Genomic DNA, 15,644 nt, shown 5'->3' with positions numbered 1-15,644 from the left:
AAAATGGAAAATATAAAGTTATATAAAAAACAAATAGAAAAGATATTACAAAAATTGTATTTGAAATTGAAACAAATTATATACCATACCCAAACTTCTCATTTTTAACAAGTTTAAATTTGTTTCAAATATTATATGCACATAATATATCCTATTCCTTATTTAGCTATTTTTCTTTCTTTATTTTTTTTTTCAGCCATTTTATGGTCATACTAATTCCTCACTATTTTATTATTTATTTATTTTCACTTTCAACTATTTTCTATATATTACGCACATATATACATGATATATTTTTTCTCCATCCAATATTCTCTATATATATGTATTTATTTTTTCAACTGTTTTACTTTTCTTTTTTTTTACACCTTAAGTATTATTAATACAATTTTAATATTCTGACTTTGGAATATTTTTTTTTTTTTTTTTTTTTTTTTTTTTTTTGGCTATATTTTTATTCAAGTCCTAAAACAAAATGGGTTACACAAATGCGTCCACAAATAAAATTCGAAATATAAATTTTTATAATTTAAAAAATTAAAGAATGTAATAAATTATATATTTTTTTTTATTTCTTTAGATAATGATCAAACTATTTTGGAACCTTTTACAAATTCAGACTTAGAAAAACTTAACGAGCTAAAAGCTTCCAAAGCTGTTATTAGTGAAAAAAAAGTCAGGTATAACCATACCCCCATTTTTCAAACAAATTTTATTTCTCATTTTTGTCTAACATATATATCTAAACATTCTTAATTATGCACACACACCGTTTTAATTCCCAAACTACTCATATAGGCACGATTGGTCACAAACAAACAATTGCGTTTTTTTTACTATCTATCAAAAAAATGTTCAAACAAATAACTTTTTATATTACATTAAGTCGGATTATATATTCCTAATAATAAAAATTAACGGTATTCAAAACTTTCATTTTGTATACACCATTATTATTAATAAAAAGAAGAACCAAAAATATATTAACCATCCCAACAGACATTCTATCATTTTTTACAAATATCTTATACCCCCATTTTGTAGAAACCGAAGTATACCCTCTTGAAAAGTTTTTTTTTTCAAAAATCATTCCATCAAAAACAGTTATAACCATAACTCCAGTAAAATTGACAAAAAAATATATCAAACTCAATATGACTACTCATTTTCAAACTTTTTACATGTACATTTTTTTTTTTTTTCGCAAGATGAAAATTGAACTATCACTTGAAAAGGATATAAAAGGTAGTACAGTCTAGCTATTTTGAAAATACTTTCTTTGCATTTACCCACTTTTTACCTGCACGCACTAACTTCTGACCCTTTTTTATAGAACTTAAATGGGATCAGCTTGAAAAAAAAACTAATAATGATGTACAGGAAAAAGATGAAAATGTATTAAACCCATTTACTGGAAAAAGTATAGAAGAATGGACAAAGTTTGCACAGGTACCTCAAAAAAAAAGTGAAAAAAAATAATAAAAAATAATCTGCCTATTCAACTATTATTCAACTTTTATTCCCCAACCTATGATCAGTCCATAGGTGAAGATGAAGATAACCAATCCATAGACCATTTTTTTCGAAAAATTTACAAAGAGGGTGATGATGATTTGAAGCGTGCCATGATTAAATCATTTGTAAGTACAACAGTCTACATTTCAAAAGTTTTGATATTCATCTGTCCATATATTTTAATTATAATCCCTTATTGGGAAGTTATTATTTTCTTACTTGTTTGGTGCCCTAAAAAAATTAACCAACCAATCGATGTTTCATCTTTGCTCAGCAAACCTCAAACGGAACTGTCTTATCAACAAATTGGAAAGATGTACAAAATAAAGATTATGAAAAGGTAAAAAAAAAAAAAAAATAAATAAACTCCTAATTATCAAGGATAAGAAAAAGGAAATATCTTCTCCACTGAAAATTTATAGGAAAAAAATGACAAGTTGAAAAAATGACAAAATAAAAAAAATAACAATGTTTAACTATTTCAAAAAATGTAATAAATTAGCTTTCCTTTGTTTGCTTTGCCTCATGTTAATTCAAGACTTCACGGATTATCATTCCATTTTTTTATTTGCAACTCAATTTTTATGCTAAAATGGATAGCTCTTGTGCTTTCCAGTAACAAAAAAACTTTTCTCAGCATCTGAAATAGATGCACTAACACCATTTTTCGATTCATATTTTAAATATTTTGGAATATATTCAAACGAACTATCTTGAATATTAATCATAGACACATCTTTATTATTAATTAAATAAATATAATACATAATTAAAAAAATTGTAATCAAAAATATAATTATTAAAATTATTATACATATTTTTAATAACATTTTCATTTTTCCAAAAAATATAGATGATGATATAATTACTAATTCTTTTATATGTTCCTCATTTATTTTTTCTCCACTTTTTTCATTTTCAATTTCTTCTACTAATACATATGTCCCTTCTTCTTTATTTACTGAATCGATCATATTCTTTTCTTTTCTTTCTTCATTGTGTGACATACAATTTTTAAAAAATTTGTCATAGCATCTTCTTAGCCATTTTCCAAACCTTCTCCATAATATTCTACATATACATATTTTCCTTTTTTTTAATTTTTCAACTTTTTCATAAGATCTTTGATCACTTTTTATAATATCTTTTACGTTTTCTTTGTCTGTCTCATTACTAATACCCTCAACATGCTGATCTCCAAAAAATGCAAATTTGTGTTCACAAATATGGGTATGTAAAACATCTACTTCGGATTGAAATATGCTCTTACTTTTTTTTTCAATTTCTAGCTCCTTCTTATTAGTAGAAAAAAGAGCTCTCTGTATATCATCAATCATTTCATTAATTAAAAAATCTGCTTCAAGTAATTTAAAACGATTATAAATTCCTATGCTTATAGGAAGTTTTATATCTGTAGTAACATAACCAAAATGTTTGTATGTACTTTTTGTTGGACTAAATTTTGACATCTCTATTATATGTTTATTTTTTTGTGAATATCCAGATTCTTTGAAATTTAATATTTTTTCAATCATTTTAGATATCATATATTCCTCTGAACTTTTTTGATTTTTATAAAAATCAGAGCACATCCAAAAAAAAGTGCTATCCCTACCTCATAAAAAAATCGCTAATAATTAGTACCGTCGAAAAATATTAAGACAACTTCAAACAGAACAATATAGACAAGGATGTAAAGTTCTATATCACACACCATATTTTTGATATATTCTTTTTTTACAATCCTTACCTGTACTTTTGTTTGTAGGAAGAACGACACAAATCCGTTCCATTTTTCTCTACAAAGTTCAACCTCTCTAACTGCTCAGTATTTACTGGAATTTCTATCTCAAACAAAATATTATAAACAAATAATAATCAATATAAAATAAACTATTTATATCTTCTCAAATATATTTAAAAATACAAACACTACAAACAATGAAAAATATGCATATCACTACCCACACAACCACATTTCAAAATTTTGTAACTTCTATTATTCCTCATCATACCTTTACCATTTTCATCATACAATTTAAACCAGTCCAAATTTAGTACATAGTCATTCATAAATGGGTAGATATATTTTATATTGTCTAAAAATGGGGGAGTAAAAATGGAGAATGCATTATGCTATCATAAAAAACAAATGAAAAACTTGCATACGCAATAAATAATATCAAGAGAGCATAACATTATTTTATGAGCCTATTTTATAAGCCTATTTTGTTAGACAATCGTAGACCTAAAAAACTTACCATCTATTATGATTTTCTCGTTCATATATGAACTGTAGTTATGCTCGTTGGCAAATATTTTTTTGTGTTTAATTATTTTTTCAAAATAGTTACTATCCCTAATTGGGCCTGCATATTTTTTATATATATGTATTTTTTTATTTTTGATAATCCCATTTTTAACATTAACACATGAATTGACATCCATCTTTTGCACACACTTATTGTTTTCTTCAAATTTTAGTATATCTTCTATTGTCTCATCATTTTTCAAAATTTTAAAAACAATATTACAATTTTTACATTTTATTTTTTCATTATTTAATATTTTATAAAATTTTTTACGTCTTTTATTATTTATCCCACTATTTATTTCGTCTTTTTTTTCATTGTCTAAATATGACCCTATTATGTTTTCTCCATTTTGATTGTTCATAAATTTATAAATAGCTGCAATTTGTTCTTTTTTTATATTATTTATTTTATAGCTTTTTAAAAAATTATTAACATGTTCATGCAAAATTATAGGACATTCGGTAAACTGTATTTTGCATTCTATATTATTATTATTATCATAAATAAATAAATTAATTAATCCCAAATAAACTATTATTAAAACAGAAAGTAAAAAAATTATAAGACGGAAATTACAAATTACTTTTCTTTTTATTATTCTATTTTTGATGTTGTTAATTTTTTTATCTCTACTATTTGTATATGATATATGTAACTCTTTTTTAGGGTATTGTAAATATTCATAATTAATTAACTCTTTATATTTTTTACACAACTTATAAAAGTATAATATAATACTATTATTATTCTCACTGTTGTTCTTATAAATACATTTTGTATATCTTTGAGCTATAACATTTTTTATTAGTATGTTGTTTATCAAGTAAAATTCATTCATTTTTTTTTTATACCTTGCGTAATTCAAAAAAATTATAAAATCTATATAGTTTATAAAAACTATTTTTTTATCATTCCATTTGCTTGTTCTCCATTACCCCTTCATTTCCCCTCTATAATTTAATCTGGACATAGTTCCACTAATATATATTCTTAACAATTATTTTTTACTTCATTATATTTACATGCACATGTCATAAAATATAAACAAAATATATATTCTCATATGACTATTGTTCATATTTTTTTAGATTTTTTTTTTTATGTACATAAAATAATTATTCAGTAAAAGACAGCTATTTATATAGCTTGAAATACGCAACAAAAAAAAAGAGGGAATGGGCATATATTCCATCAATAAGTCACCACAAATAAACATTTTCTATAATTTTTAATTAACAAAAAAGGAAAAAGTTTTTATTCACCTATTTTAAAGTTTTATGAACATATTCATGTGCAATAAAAAAATAACAGCAATAATAATGTGGTATATAATAATACAAGAAAAATGATGAATATGTTGAAATGCATAAAATAGGAAATAATAAAAAGTTTACTAAAAGCGATCATATCGCCATTTTACGAATTAACATTTTTATTTATAATAAATTTATTAAAAATGTAAGCTTATTCATATGAATAAATAAAACTATATAAATTATCATGCAAATGGCTAGCTGTAATATTTTAAAACTAGCCATATGCACACACAAAAACAAAAAAAAAATAAAAAAAAAAGATAGCCATATTCGATGTTGCTAATTTGGCTTACTACTTAGTTAGCTATTTCAAGGAGTACCCCTTTAATTGAAGAGCCTTTTGTATTGACAATACTTGAGTTCTTTGTGCATCACTCCAATTTTTCATATCTTCGATTTTTGAACGTAAAATATTTTTTAATATATTTGGGTCTTTTATGATAACATTTACAAGTTCATCGTCAGGAGTATCAACTGTATCATAAATTGGATCTAAAATAATATTTGAATTTTGTAAAGGAATTGATAAATCTCTTTCTGCTTTATTATTATCATTATTATATATACCATCACCATCATTACTAACATGAGATGAAATATTTCCAGAATTATTATACAATCCTTTAAACTCTATATTATGTATATCATGAAGTCGTAATGTATCATTCTCTGAATTTATCATACCATCTTTTATATTATTTCCATCTAATGAATTTCCAATTTTCATACCTTTTTTATGTGATGTATCATTAAAATGTCCTCCCCCCATTTGAAAATTCCGTTTATCCATATAATTTGATGATGAGTTATTTTGATAGTATCCTGAATTGGGGTCTCCTCCATCTTTTCCTCCCATATCCATATGGGAATAATCAGACATATAATCAGATTGATAATTATTATTTATAATATCATTATTCATATGATCAGGTAATGAAGTATCTGCCCCGTTATGTAATGCACCCATTTGTGCACTCCTATCAAATTGATTATTCTCATAATTTATATCGTTATTATATTTATTCATATTAGAGTTACCATATAAACTCTTTTTAGTCTGACCTTTTCCATGAATAGAAGTTGAAGGACCAGATGAATTATCATCATTGTTATACAATCTATTTCGATTATATTTAGATCCATATTTATTATTGTTTGAATTATTTCCTTTTTTATATCCATATAATCCAGAAGGTAATGTGTTTCCTTTATTTTTTAAAGATATATTTGCTGAATTATTATTACTATGTGCATGTTTCTGTTTTTTATTAAAACCTGATGATGTAGAAGATAAAATGTTTTTTTTGTGTTTCATTGTACCATCATCTCGATTTTTATTGTATAATCCTTTATCCGCTTGTCCATTATCTTCATATATATTTGAAAACGATGGATCAATATAATTATTATTTTTAGAGTAATTCATATTGTCATACATATCATCATTAATATTTCCTTTTCTCATTTCAATATTGTCATAATTTTTTACATTAATTTTCATATTACTTTTTTCCATTTGCAAAGTTCTTTCATTTTTATTTATATATGCCTTTTCATTAACATATATATCTATATTATTATTGACCATAGTATAATCATTTATTATATTTAGCAAAAATAAACAATGTAATAATGCATAAGCAACAGTTGGATTTTTTTGAAAAAATAATTTTAAATTATTCATATTATTATGACAATATTTTTGAAAATACGATAAAATATAAATAATTTGTGATGTTGTTAATGTGTGCATAATATTTCCAATATGTTCTTTAGTAGATATCTCTTTAATTATACAAGAATCATTTTCTTTATCACCATTAAAATTCAAACTTTTTGCCTGACCATATTTTATTCCTACATTTGGATATCCTTCATTAGGTATACCATTTATATTAATAAAATCTATTTCAGGATTTAATCCATCAAAATTGTTAGAAAATGAAATATTATTATTATAATTATTTTTATAATCGGTCATAAAATTTGGATTTCCACTTTCTGGTCCTAAATCAACCGGATTCATATACTTTTCAAAAAATTCTTTTTTTTTATCATATTTATTTTTACCTATCCCATTACTTAGGAAAATACTATTATTTGCCTTTTCTCTTGATTCATCGTTAGCCCAATATAATTTTAATTTTCTTCCTCTTATTTCATACCCATTTAAATATTTCAATGCTAACATACATGTCTCTAAATCTTTATATTCACAAAATGCAAAACCTTTACTTACATTTTTATCAATGTCATATTTAATTCGAACACTTACTACTTCACCAACTCTAGATAATATTTCTTGTAGCTCTTTTTCAGATAAATCAAATGGGATATTCCCAATCCACAAACTGCAATTACTTTTACTTGACATCTCGTAATACCTTAGACTCACTACCCCTCGTTTTACCAACTGTATAGAAGGTTATAAAAAGGAACAACAAAAAAAATTATTTGTGTTAAACTATCGTTACAATAAGAACAATATAAAAAAAATTTAGAATAATCATCTTCTCATTCTTATTACATATTCATCATTTTTTATTTCCACTTTCGTCTACTTCCCCTTCTTAATCCAACGTCTCTTTCTTCCTTATTTTCAAATAAAAAGAAAAATTTAATAAATAATATTAGGCATAATAAATTTTCTGAATTTCTTAAATATAACACAATAATAGCCTTTATCCATATGCAAGTACTTATACCCCTCTTATTTATCTTTTACAAAATGCATATAAAAAAACGAAAATATTTAAACACTTTAAAAAAAATTATAGTAAAATAAAATTATATATAACTAACAAACTATAAACACTTTTATAATTATTTTTAAATTTTTCAAAATTGATTAACCTCAAAAATATATCTAGAGATTATGAAAAAAAAAATATATCGCTTCACTATATATATTGCAATTGCCCTTATAAATAAATTACCCACAAAACCGTAGGAAGCCAAAAAAAATTATATGCATATATATAATTATTGTTTTATATTTATTACTATTTTATTATTATTGTATAATATCCATAATAATATTTTACCATTATTTATAGATATTTTTTTTCCTTTTCCAAATTACTTCCCACATATTAACAAAATTTTATTTGCATTTTTATAAACATTTTAATGATTAAATATAATTTTTTTAAAATTAATTTTTAAATATAAGCTTTTAAATATTATTCTTTTATTCTATTTCACCAATAAATATCACTTTTTATTTTTTTCAAAAATATTATCTCTCACTGTGTGTATATAGCAACTAAAAATATGCGCACATTTATATAGTTCTCTTTTGTCCCTTTTTTTGGTTAACACTTTTACTATTCCAATTTGTTTTAAAGAGCCAACCCCAAACATAAATAGGTAATAAAATATGAACAGCAATAAAAATAGGCAATATGAATAGGCATAGGTAATAAAAAATATGAACGGGCAATAAAAATATGACTAGGTTTATGAACAGGCAATGTGAATAGCCATGCAATCGCACACACATGGCTCCACTGTTATTTTTTCCCCTTTATTTGTTCTCGAAATATAACTTAGCACACTAATGTCCGTTCTGTTCATTAACTATTTGAGTAATAAATAGGAGTATGTAAAAATAGTATATCGTTTTTTTTTTCGAAAATAATGCATTTTTAAAAAGGTAGCAAAGTAGATCATATCACTGTCATTCCGTGTTAAGACAACACAATTGTATATGCATATATTTACTTATTCGTTTGCAAATTGCTTGTAGTACATGCACAAGCTTTTTTTGGTAGACTGGGTTTTCCACAAAAAAAATGAACAGGCAAGGTAAATACGACATTTTCCCTCCACCCCTTGAAAAAATAAACAATAATAAGAAAACCGAAATCCCAAAAAAATGCCAAGAAAAGAAAAAAGAAAATATAAAAACACAAAAAACAGAATTTCCTTTCTTAGTAAATGATGAACGAAGCAATGTAAAAAGTCAAAGTGAAAATAAATGTTTTAATAAAAATGATATAACGAATATTAATGAGCAAATAAATAAAGCTAAGCCTAATGTATTAAATAAATATAATAACCTAATTTTAAATACTAATGAAATAAATATGATAATAGATGATAATTCAAATTTTAAAGAATTACTATCTAATAAAAATGTCTCAAATTTTATGGACGAATATTTAACTTCCCCTCTTGAAGCAATTGATAAATATAAAAATGATAAAACTATTGCAAATTTTTTAGAAATATTATTTAAATATATGAATGCAAAACAAAAGCATATTCATTTAAATAATATTTCCGAAACCTTCACTTTTGGCACAAAATGATTTTACAATTATAATAATAAAAAAAATAAAAACATAAGACCAACTTATATGTATATTTACAACCCCTTTAAAAAAGCTAAAATAGGTTTCTTTCACTTTCTTAATGTTGTTCATTTTATTTTTCTCTTTTTATCGAGTTTGCTTATATAGTATATCTAATTTATGCTCCCATTTGTACCCCCATAAACTGTGCTTGGGAAGAGTTTCACTTCAATTCCTAGCGAATATGTTGTGATAACTTTTAAATAATACAAATTATGCTCGTTTATATACATATGTGTGCAAATTTTCTTAAATTACATAACCCTAACTATGTTTACATACAATTTTAATGATAGCAAACTATCCCCCATAAACCTTATATATAGTCATAAATGCGTGTAAATATAACAAATTAAAAATGGAAATATAAAGCTATTCTAAATTTTTTCTCCTCCTCATTACGTCACTATATTCAAGTAGTACACGGAACAAACCATGTACTCAAAAATTTGACAAAAAAAAAATTGTAACTTATGTAACAGCTTATTAGTAAACTAAAAACAAGTAATAAAAAATATGACAATATATAACATAAAAAAAAAACACATTTTTAGGAATTTCACTTTAAGCCATATATCAATATGGTGAATAAAATTGTAACACATATATATGCACAAAAAAATTAAAAAAAATAAACAAAAAAAAGAAATACAAAATGTATAATATAATATATTTGTTTGTACATGACAAAAAAAATGAAAGTAAAATAAGCTCGTATGTAATATTGTACGCATATTTATTATGGTGCTACAAATAATTTTACGTATATTTCAAAAATTATTAAATACAAAAAAAAATGAATAATCCCATTTTATGTTCCTTTGAAAAAAAATATATAAAAAAACAAATTAATTATTTTCATAAAAAATACAATGTTTTATTTCCTGTTAAAAAAATATGTAAGAAAATCAGCTTATCAGTAAATATATATATATTTTATTATTATTTATATATATGTACATTTTTTAAATATTATGAATTATATTTATTCTAATTAAATGTAACTATTTCTTCTTACATATATATTATTAATTTTTCTCTTTTTTATTTATCCATTTTTATTTTTTTTTCACTTTTTCAAAAAAAACACAAAAAAAAAAAAGAGAGAAAAAAAGGGAAAGTATAAAAATGTTGATAATAAGCTAGCCCATAAAAACACACAGGAAATATTTATTCCATATTTTATCGATTTTTATTTTATATATATATATGTGGGAGCATTGTAAAAAAGTATAAAAATATACATATGCATAATACACAATATATATACATTTGTGACGAGTAAAATAAAATTGACAAAACTAAGGAGATGGAAATAAGTGTATCAAAAAATATGTAATAGACGAGAGCACACTACATGTATAAATAAATATATAGATTTTTATATACTACATCAAAGTATATTCATTAAAAAGAAAGGAATACAAATTTGTCAGACTAAAGCTGGACGACTTGACGAGCATAACAAGAGAACGTACATCTGTTCAAACCTTGAAATAAATAGTTTGTCATAATTTTTGAAAAGTAAACAGACAAAGTAGTGACCTGCTCATCCCAGTTGTTCTATCATTGCACACACAGTACAACTTCAAACTTTCATTTCCGAGGGTTTGAAAAAAAAAAAAAAAAAAAAAAAAAAACTATTTGTAAAGCAACATAGCTTAATATATTAACTTTTCAAACTACCCAATTTTGTAAAGTACAAACTGGCGTTTTTGCATGTGTGTACAACGGGGTTTTGACACGATACAAATTGAATAAATACTTTTACACTAATCACAAAACAAGCAAAATAAACAAAACTACAATGGAAGACAATGTTGAAAAAGATCTTCTTGTAATATTTACACAAAGTGTGTCTAACAATTTTGATGAAATAAAATCGAGTGAGCAAAAAATAAGTGCAATATATACAGATCCAAATAAAGAGAATTATATTAAAATTCTTTTTAAATTAATTATGTACCCATATGTTGAACAGAATGAAAAAAAAAATATATATGACAACTATTTAAATATAAATGTTAAGACAAGTATATTAATAAGTATAAAAAATTATATTAAAAAAAGTATACATAGTAATTTAGAGAGTTTAGAAATAAGTAATGATCTATGCATAATTATAAAACATTTATGTTTGCATTTATTATTAGATATAAATAATAATGAAATAAAACAGCTGGATAAATATTTATTTGAAATATTAATGCATTTATTTAAGTACAATATTTCAGATGAATATGATTATATTTTATTATATCTAATCATATTATATATCAACGATGGTGATTTAAATTATATTTTAAGTATACTTAACAGCGATGAAAAAAAAAATAATATCAATGCTATGAAGAATATAGAATGTATTATGTTATATGCACAAAATAAATTCATCTTACAAAATATAAATCAAAATAATTATCATGTTGAATTTACAAAAATAATGGAAAACATAAATAATATTAAGAACATTATAAATAACAGAAACACAACAATGAATGATGATATTGTAAATTGTATTAACGATACAAAAAAAATATATAAATCCAATGATAAACATAATTTATTTGTTTTAGATGATTATATGTTGTATAATATATCTAAAGATAATAATTCCTTACAAGCAAATATAGCCAATTGTGAAACAAATCCAGAACAGTTTATTATAAATGGATTAAATTTTATGGGCAAAGGAACAATACTTAAAGACTATAATAATAATGTAAAAATTATAGACCTATTAAAACTCAATAATTGTAATTCAACTTTCAAAAATATAGATATCAACAAGTTTAGAAGTAAATATATTGCTCTAAAAATTTTAAGAAAAATTATAAAAAAATATAAAGATAATGGATATGTAGCTAAATTTGATATTAAAATTATTTTAACACATATTGAATATCCACTTACATTATATTTTATTTATTTATACAACAAGTTTAGAGAATATACAAATTATATAAACATAAAATTAAGTGAAAGAACAAACACATATGATGTAAATCTGGATAATGAAATGAACATCTGTTTCTATACTATTAATGATATACTTATGAATATATATATTTTTTTAAAAGTTTTTTACAATATCAATACTATAGATTTACCAGAATATTATGAGGATAACTTTGACATATTTTACAACATCTTTTATAATTTTATTACATATGATATAGAAGTTTTAAGGAATTATTTTTTACATCTATCTATGGTCAGAAATTTTAAATTTGGAATCAATGAATCTACCAGATGTATAACAAATACTCATAATATCGATGGGAAATTTTATCTTTTAAATGCAAATGGAACAGATCTAGCTAATAAACTAACATCTAATGATTATCTAAATAAATTATTAAGCAATTTTGAAAAGAACATATTAAAATGTAAAATAATAACAATAGATATAATTAAAATTATGTCTGAAAGATATCAAGATGAATCAAAAGCATATATTATTAAGTTGATATATTCATTAATACAAATATTATATAAAGAAAAAGATAAATCTTTGTTATGCCATAATTATAATTGTTTATCTGCTACTATCAAATTAATTCATCATATGAACTTAGAAAAAAATGATTTAAATCCATATAAAGAAACTAAATTTTTAGAGAAAGTTATAGAATGTGTACTTCAACATATACGATTAAAATATAGTGACATTGAAGAAATATTAGAAGCTGATCTAGACTATTTTCGAAATGATTTAAATAATTCAAATGCTTTTTCAATAAAATCAACTGCTATATATTTTCTTAAAACATTATGTAGTAATTATTTTGACATTTGTTTCCCAATCTTAGAGTTTAAAATATTATCTAAAGATTCTTTTCTTATGCAAGAAGGGAATCAAAATGGACAAGCAGTTACATCTAATCAAGGAATGGGTTCTACATCTGTTAATGATGAAATAAATTCTAAAAGCCCATTTTATGAGCCATGTAATATGGAATATAAAATACAACTTATCACATGTTTAAATCAAATAAATTTATCTACAAACTTTTATCAACATAATATTAAAAATGATTTAAAAAATTTTGTTATATCTATATATATGAAATGCCCAAATTTTGATTCTTTATTTTATAATGTAAATGATAATATATTTCAAAATCAACAAATTTCTAATACCACCAATTCAACATCAGTAAACCTATCAGATAAATTAATATGGCTAAAAAATGAAGACATATTTAACTCAAAAAATACAATCTATCTCTTATCAATACTTAAGTTTATATTAAATAATAGAAATATATGTACAAGTCATGAAAATATTGCAGATATCTTTTCATTTTTATATCACTTACTATTTAATGAAAAAAATATGATACATAATTATGCTTGTTTATGTATAAATAGATTATTAAATTGTCAAATAAATAAAGAATTACTAGATCTAATCTATCAAAATGTTGTTATAAATATTTTAAATAGATTATTATTTTTATTGAAATATAATGTATATAACAAAATATTGAATGAATATATATTAATTACAATTTTAAGAATATTTATGAATTTTTCAGACAAAATTTCAAATCAATATACTATTTTAGTTCTCCAACTTATTGACAATACAATTAAAATAATTATTAATGATTCACACAATCCCATCTTTAATCATTATCTATTTGAATTGTTTACTCTTATTATTTCTTTAATTTATAAACAACAAGATCAAACATGTATCAACCTTATCGAAGATGTTGTTATATCTACTTTTTCAAAAATATTAGAACTTTATATTCATGATTTTATTCCATATATTTTTCAAATATTATCTATTATTATAAATAATACAAATCAGATTAAAAAAGTACATCTAGATATTCTTACAAATTTATACCAAATAGATTTATGGAAAAGTAGTGTCGGAAATCCAAATGGAATCATATGTGTTCTAACTAGCTATTTTAAAAAACATAATTTATTTCAAGATATTATTAAAAATAATATGCAACAATTATTTAATATCTATCATTATTGTTTATCTAACAAAAAAATTTCTATAGATTCTTTTCAAATTATTTTAATTATATTTACTTATCTTCCCCTAGAATATTATCAATCATTTCTTAAACCTCTCTTTGTTCTATTATTCACATTCTTACAACAATACAAAAATGACATTATTAAAATAAAAGTCATTCACTCACTTTCAGTTTTCATCCTCAAAACAAATGCAGACCACTTTCTAACTGTCATCGACCAAGTCCAAAACGGTAAGCTAGTCATCTTATGTAATTTTGTTTGCATTCATTACGTCGCTATTTCTTCATTTTGCTATTCACCACTTCCCCCCGCAGGCCTCATCTTCAACGTCCTCAAGAGTCTCTACATGCCAGTCATGGATAAACTAATCAACATAAATGAAAAAATTATTATTTTTATTGCCCTCACAAAGATAATAAATAATGACAAAATAAGAAACGAACCCCTTATTGTAGAAATACTTAATTCCTTGAATAAAAATATTACAAAAAATGAACTTGTTATGAAAAAAAGTAAAACACAACAGAGTCTTAATCCTGAAAAAGATGAGGTAGATAAGGACTTTGAAGTTACTTATGTCAAATTGCAAATGATAAATAATGAAAACATCAACGAAACGGTAAGCTTAAGCGGGTTCTAAATAGGGTCATTGCATTTGTTCACTTTCTATTTTTTCACTTTTTATTTTTTCACTTTCTATTTTTTCACTTTCTATTTTTTCACTTTTTATTTTTTCACTTTCTATTTTTTCACTTTCTATTTTTTCACTTTCTATTTTTTCACTTTCTATTTTATCACTTTCTATTTTATCACTTTCTATTTTTTCACTTTCTATTTTTTCACTTTCTATTTTTTCACTTTCTATTTTTTCACTTTCTATTTTTTCACTTTCTATTTTTTCAGGTTTTACGGAACATAGACATAAACACCGAGCTGAAGAAAAATTTGTATACCCCCGAGTTCATGCAAATATGTAGCTCCAACGGATTCAACAATATTCTTCAACTTTTTAGCAACTAACAAATTGCATAAAATGTGAAAAAGTGAAAATGTAAAAATAATAAATAAGTGCATATATTATATATATAATTTTATTTATTTTTTTTTTTTTTTTTGCTATATATTACCCTATTTAA

General features: G+C 23.0%; 5 protein-coding genes across 5 annotated transcripts; 3 read left to right on the top strand and 2 right to left on the bottom strand.

Moving 5' to 3' along the window:
• Positions 1–475: 475 nt before the first annotated feature.
• On the top strand, positions 476–1,964 carry PVVCY_0803160 (calcyclin binding protein, putative; the record flags this gene model as incomplete). Its single annotated transcript, XM_037634273.1, has 9 exons — positions 476–479; positions 581–680; positions 799–920; positions 1,045–1,121; positions 1,209–1,245; positions 1,334–1,449; positions 1,539–1,640; positions 1,790–1,855; positions 1,938–1,964. The coding sequence occupies 9 exons, from the start codon at positions 476–478 to the stop codon at positions 1,962–1,964; spliced, it is 651 nt and encodes a 216-aa protein (XP_037490387.1).
• A 138-nt stretch (positions 1,965–2,102) lies between these two features.
• On the bottom strand, positions 2,103–4,668 carry PVVCY_0803150 (conserved Plasmodium protein, unknown function; the record flags this gene model as incomplete). Its single annotated transcript, XM_008627116.1, has 4 exons — positions 2,103–3,126; positions 3,266–3,359; positions 3,531–3,614; positions 3,777–4,668. 4 exons carry the CDS (start codon positions 4,666–4,668, stop codon positions 2,103–2,105), a joined length of 2,094 nt encoding a protein of 697 aa, XP_008625338.1.
• A 782-nt stretch (positions 4,669–5,450) lies between these two features.
• Positions 5,451–7,520, bottom strand: PVVCY_0803140 (mRNA processing protein, putative; the record flags this gene model as incomplete). The annotated part of the gene is made up of 1 exon (XM_008627115.1): positions 5,451–7,520. One exon carries the CDS (start codon positions 7,518–7,520, stop codon positions 5,451–5,453), a length of 2,070 nt encoding a protein of 689 aa, XP_008625337.1.
• A 1,420-nt stretch (positions 7,521–8,940) lies between these two features.
• On the top strand, positions 8,941–9,459 carry PVVCY_0803130 (conserved Plasmodium protein, unknown function; the record flags this gene model as incomplete). Its single annotated transcript, XM_008627114.1, has 1 exon — positions 8,941–9,459. One exon carries the CDS (start codon positions 8,941–8,943, stop codon positions 9,457–9,459), a length of 519 nt encoding a protein of 172 aa, XP_008625336.1.
• A 1,849-nt stretch (positions 9,460–11,308) lies between these two features.
• Positions 11,309–15,528, top strand: PVVCY_0803120 (importin alpha re-exporter, putative; the record flags this gene model as incomplete). The annotated part of the gene is made up of 3 exons (XM_008627113.2): positions 11,309–14,738; positions 14,823–15,127; positions 15,412–15,528. 3 exons carry the CDS (start codon positions 11,309–11,311, stop codon positions 15,526–15,528), a joined length of 3,852 nt encoding a protein of 1,283 aa, XP_008625335.2.
• Between the last annotated feature and the right edge of the window lie 116 nt (positions 15,529–15,644).

This window comes from Plasmodium vinckei (assembly GCF_900681995.1).
Source record: "Plasmodium vinckei vinckei genome assembly, chromosome: PVVCY_08".
In the NCBI taxonomy this organism is placed as follows: Eukaryota; Apicomplexa; class Aconoidasida; order Haemosporida; family Plasmodiidae; genus Plasmodium; species Plasmodium vinckei.
The sequence above is the reverse complement of the archived record's forward strand: the minus strand, read 5'-3'. Positions and strand labels throughout refer to the sequence as shown.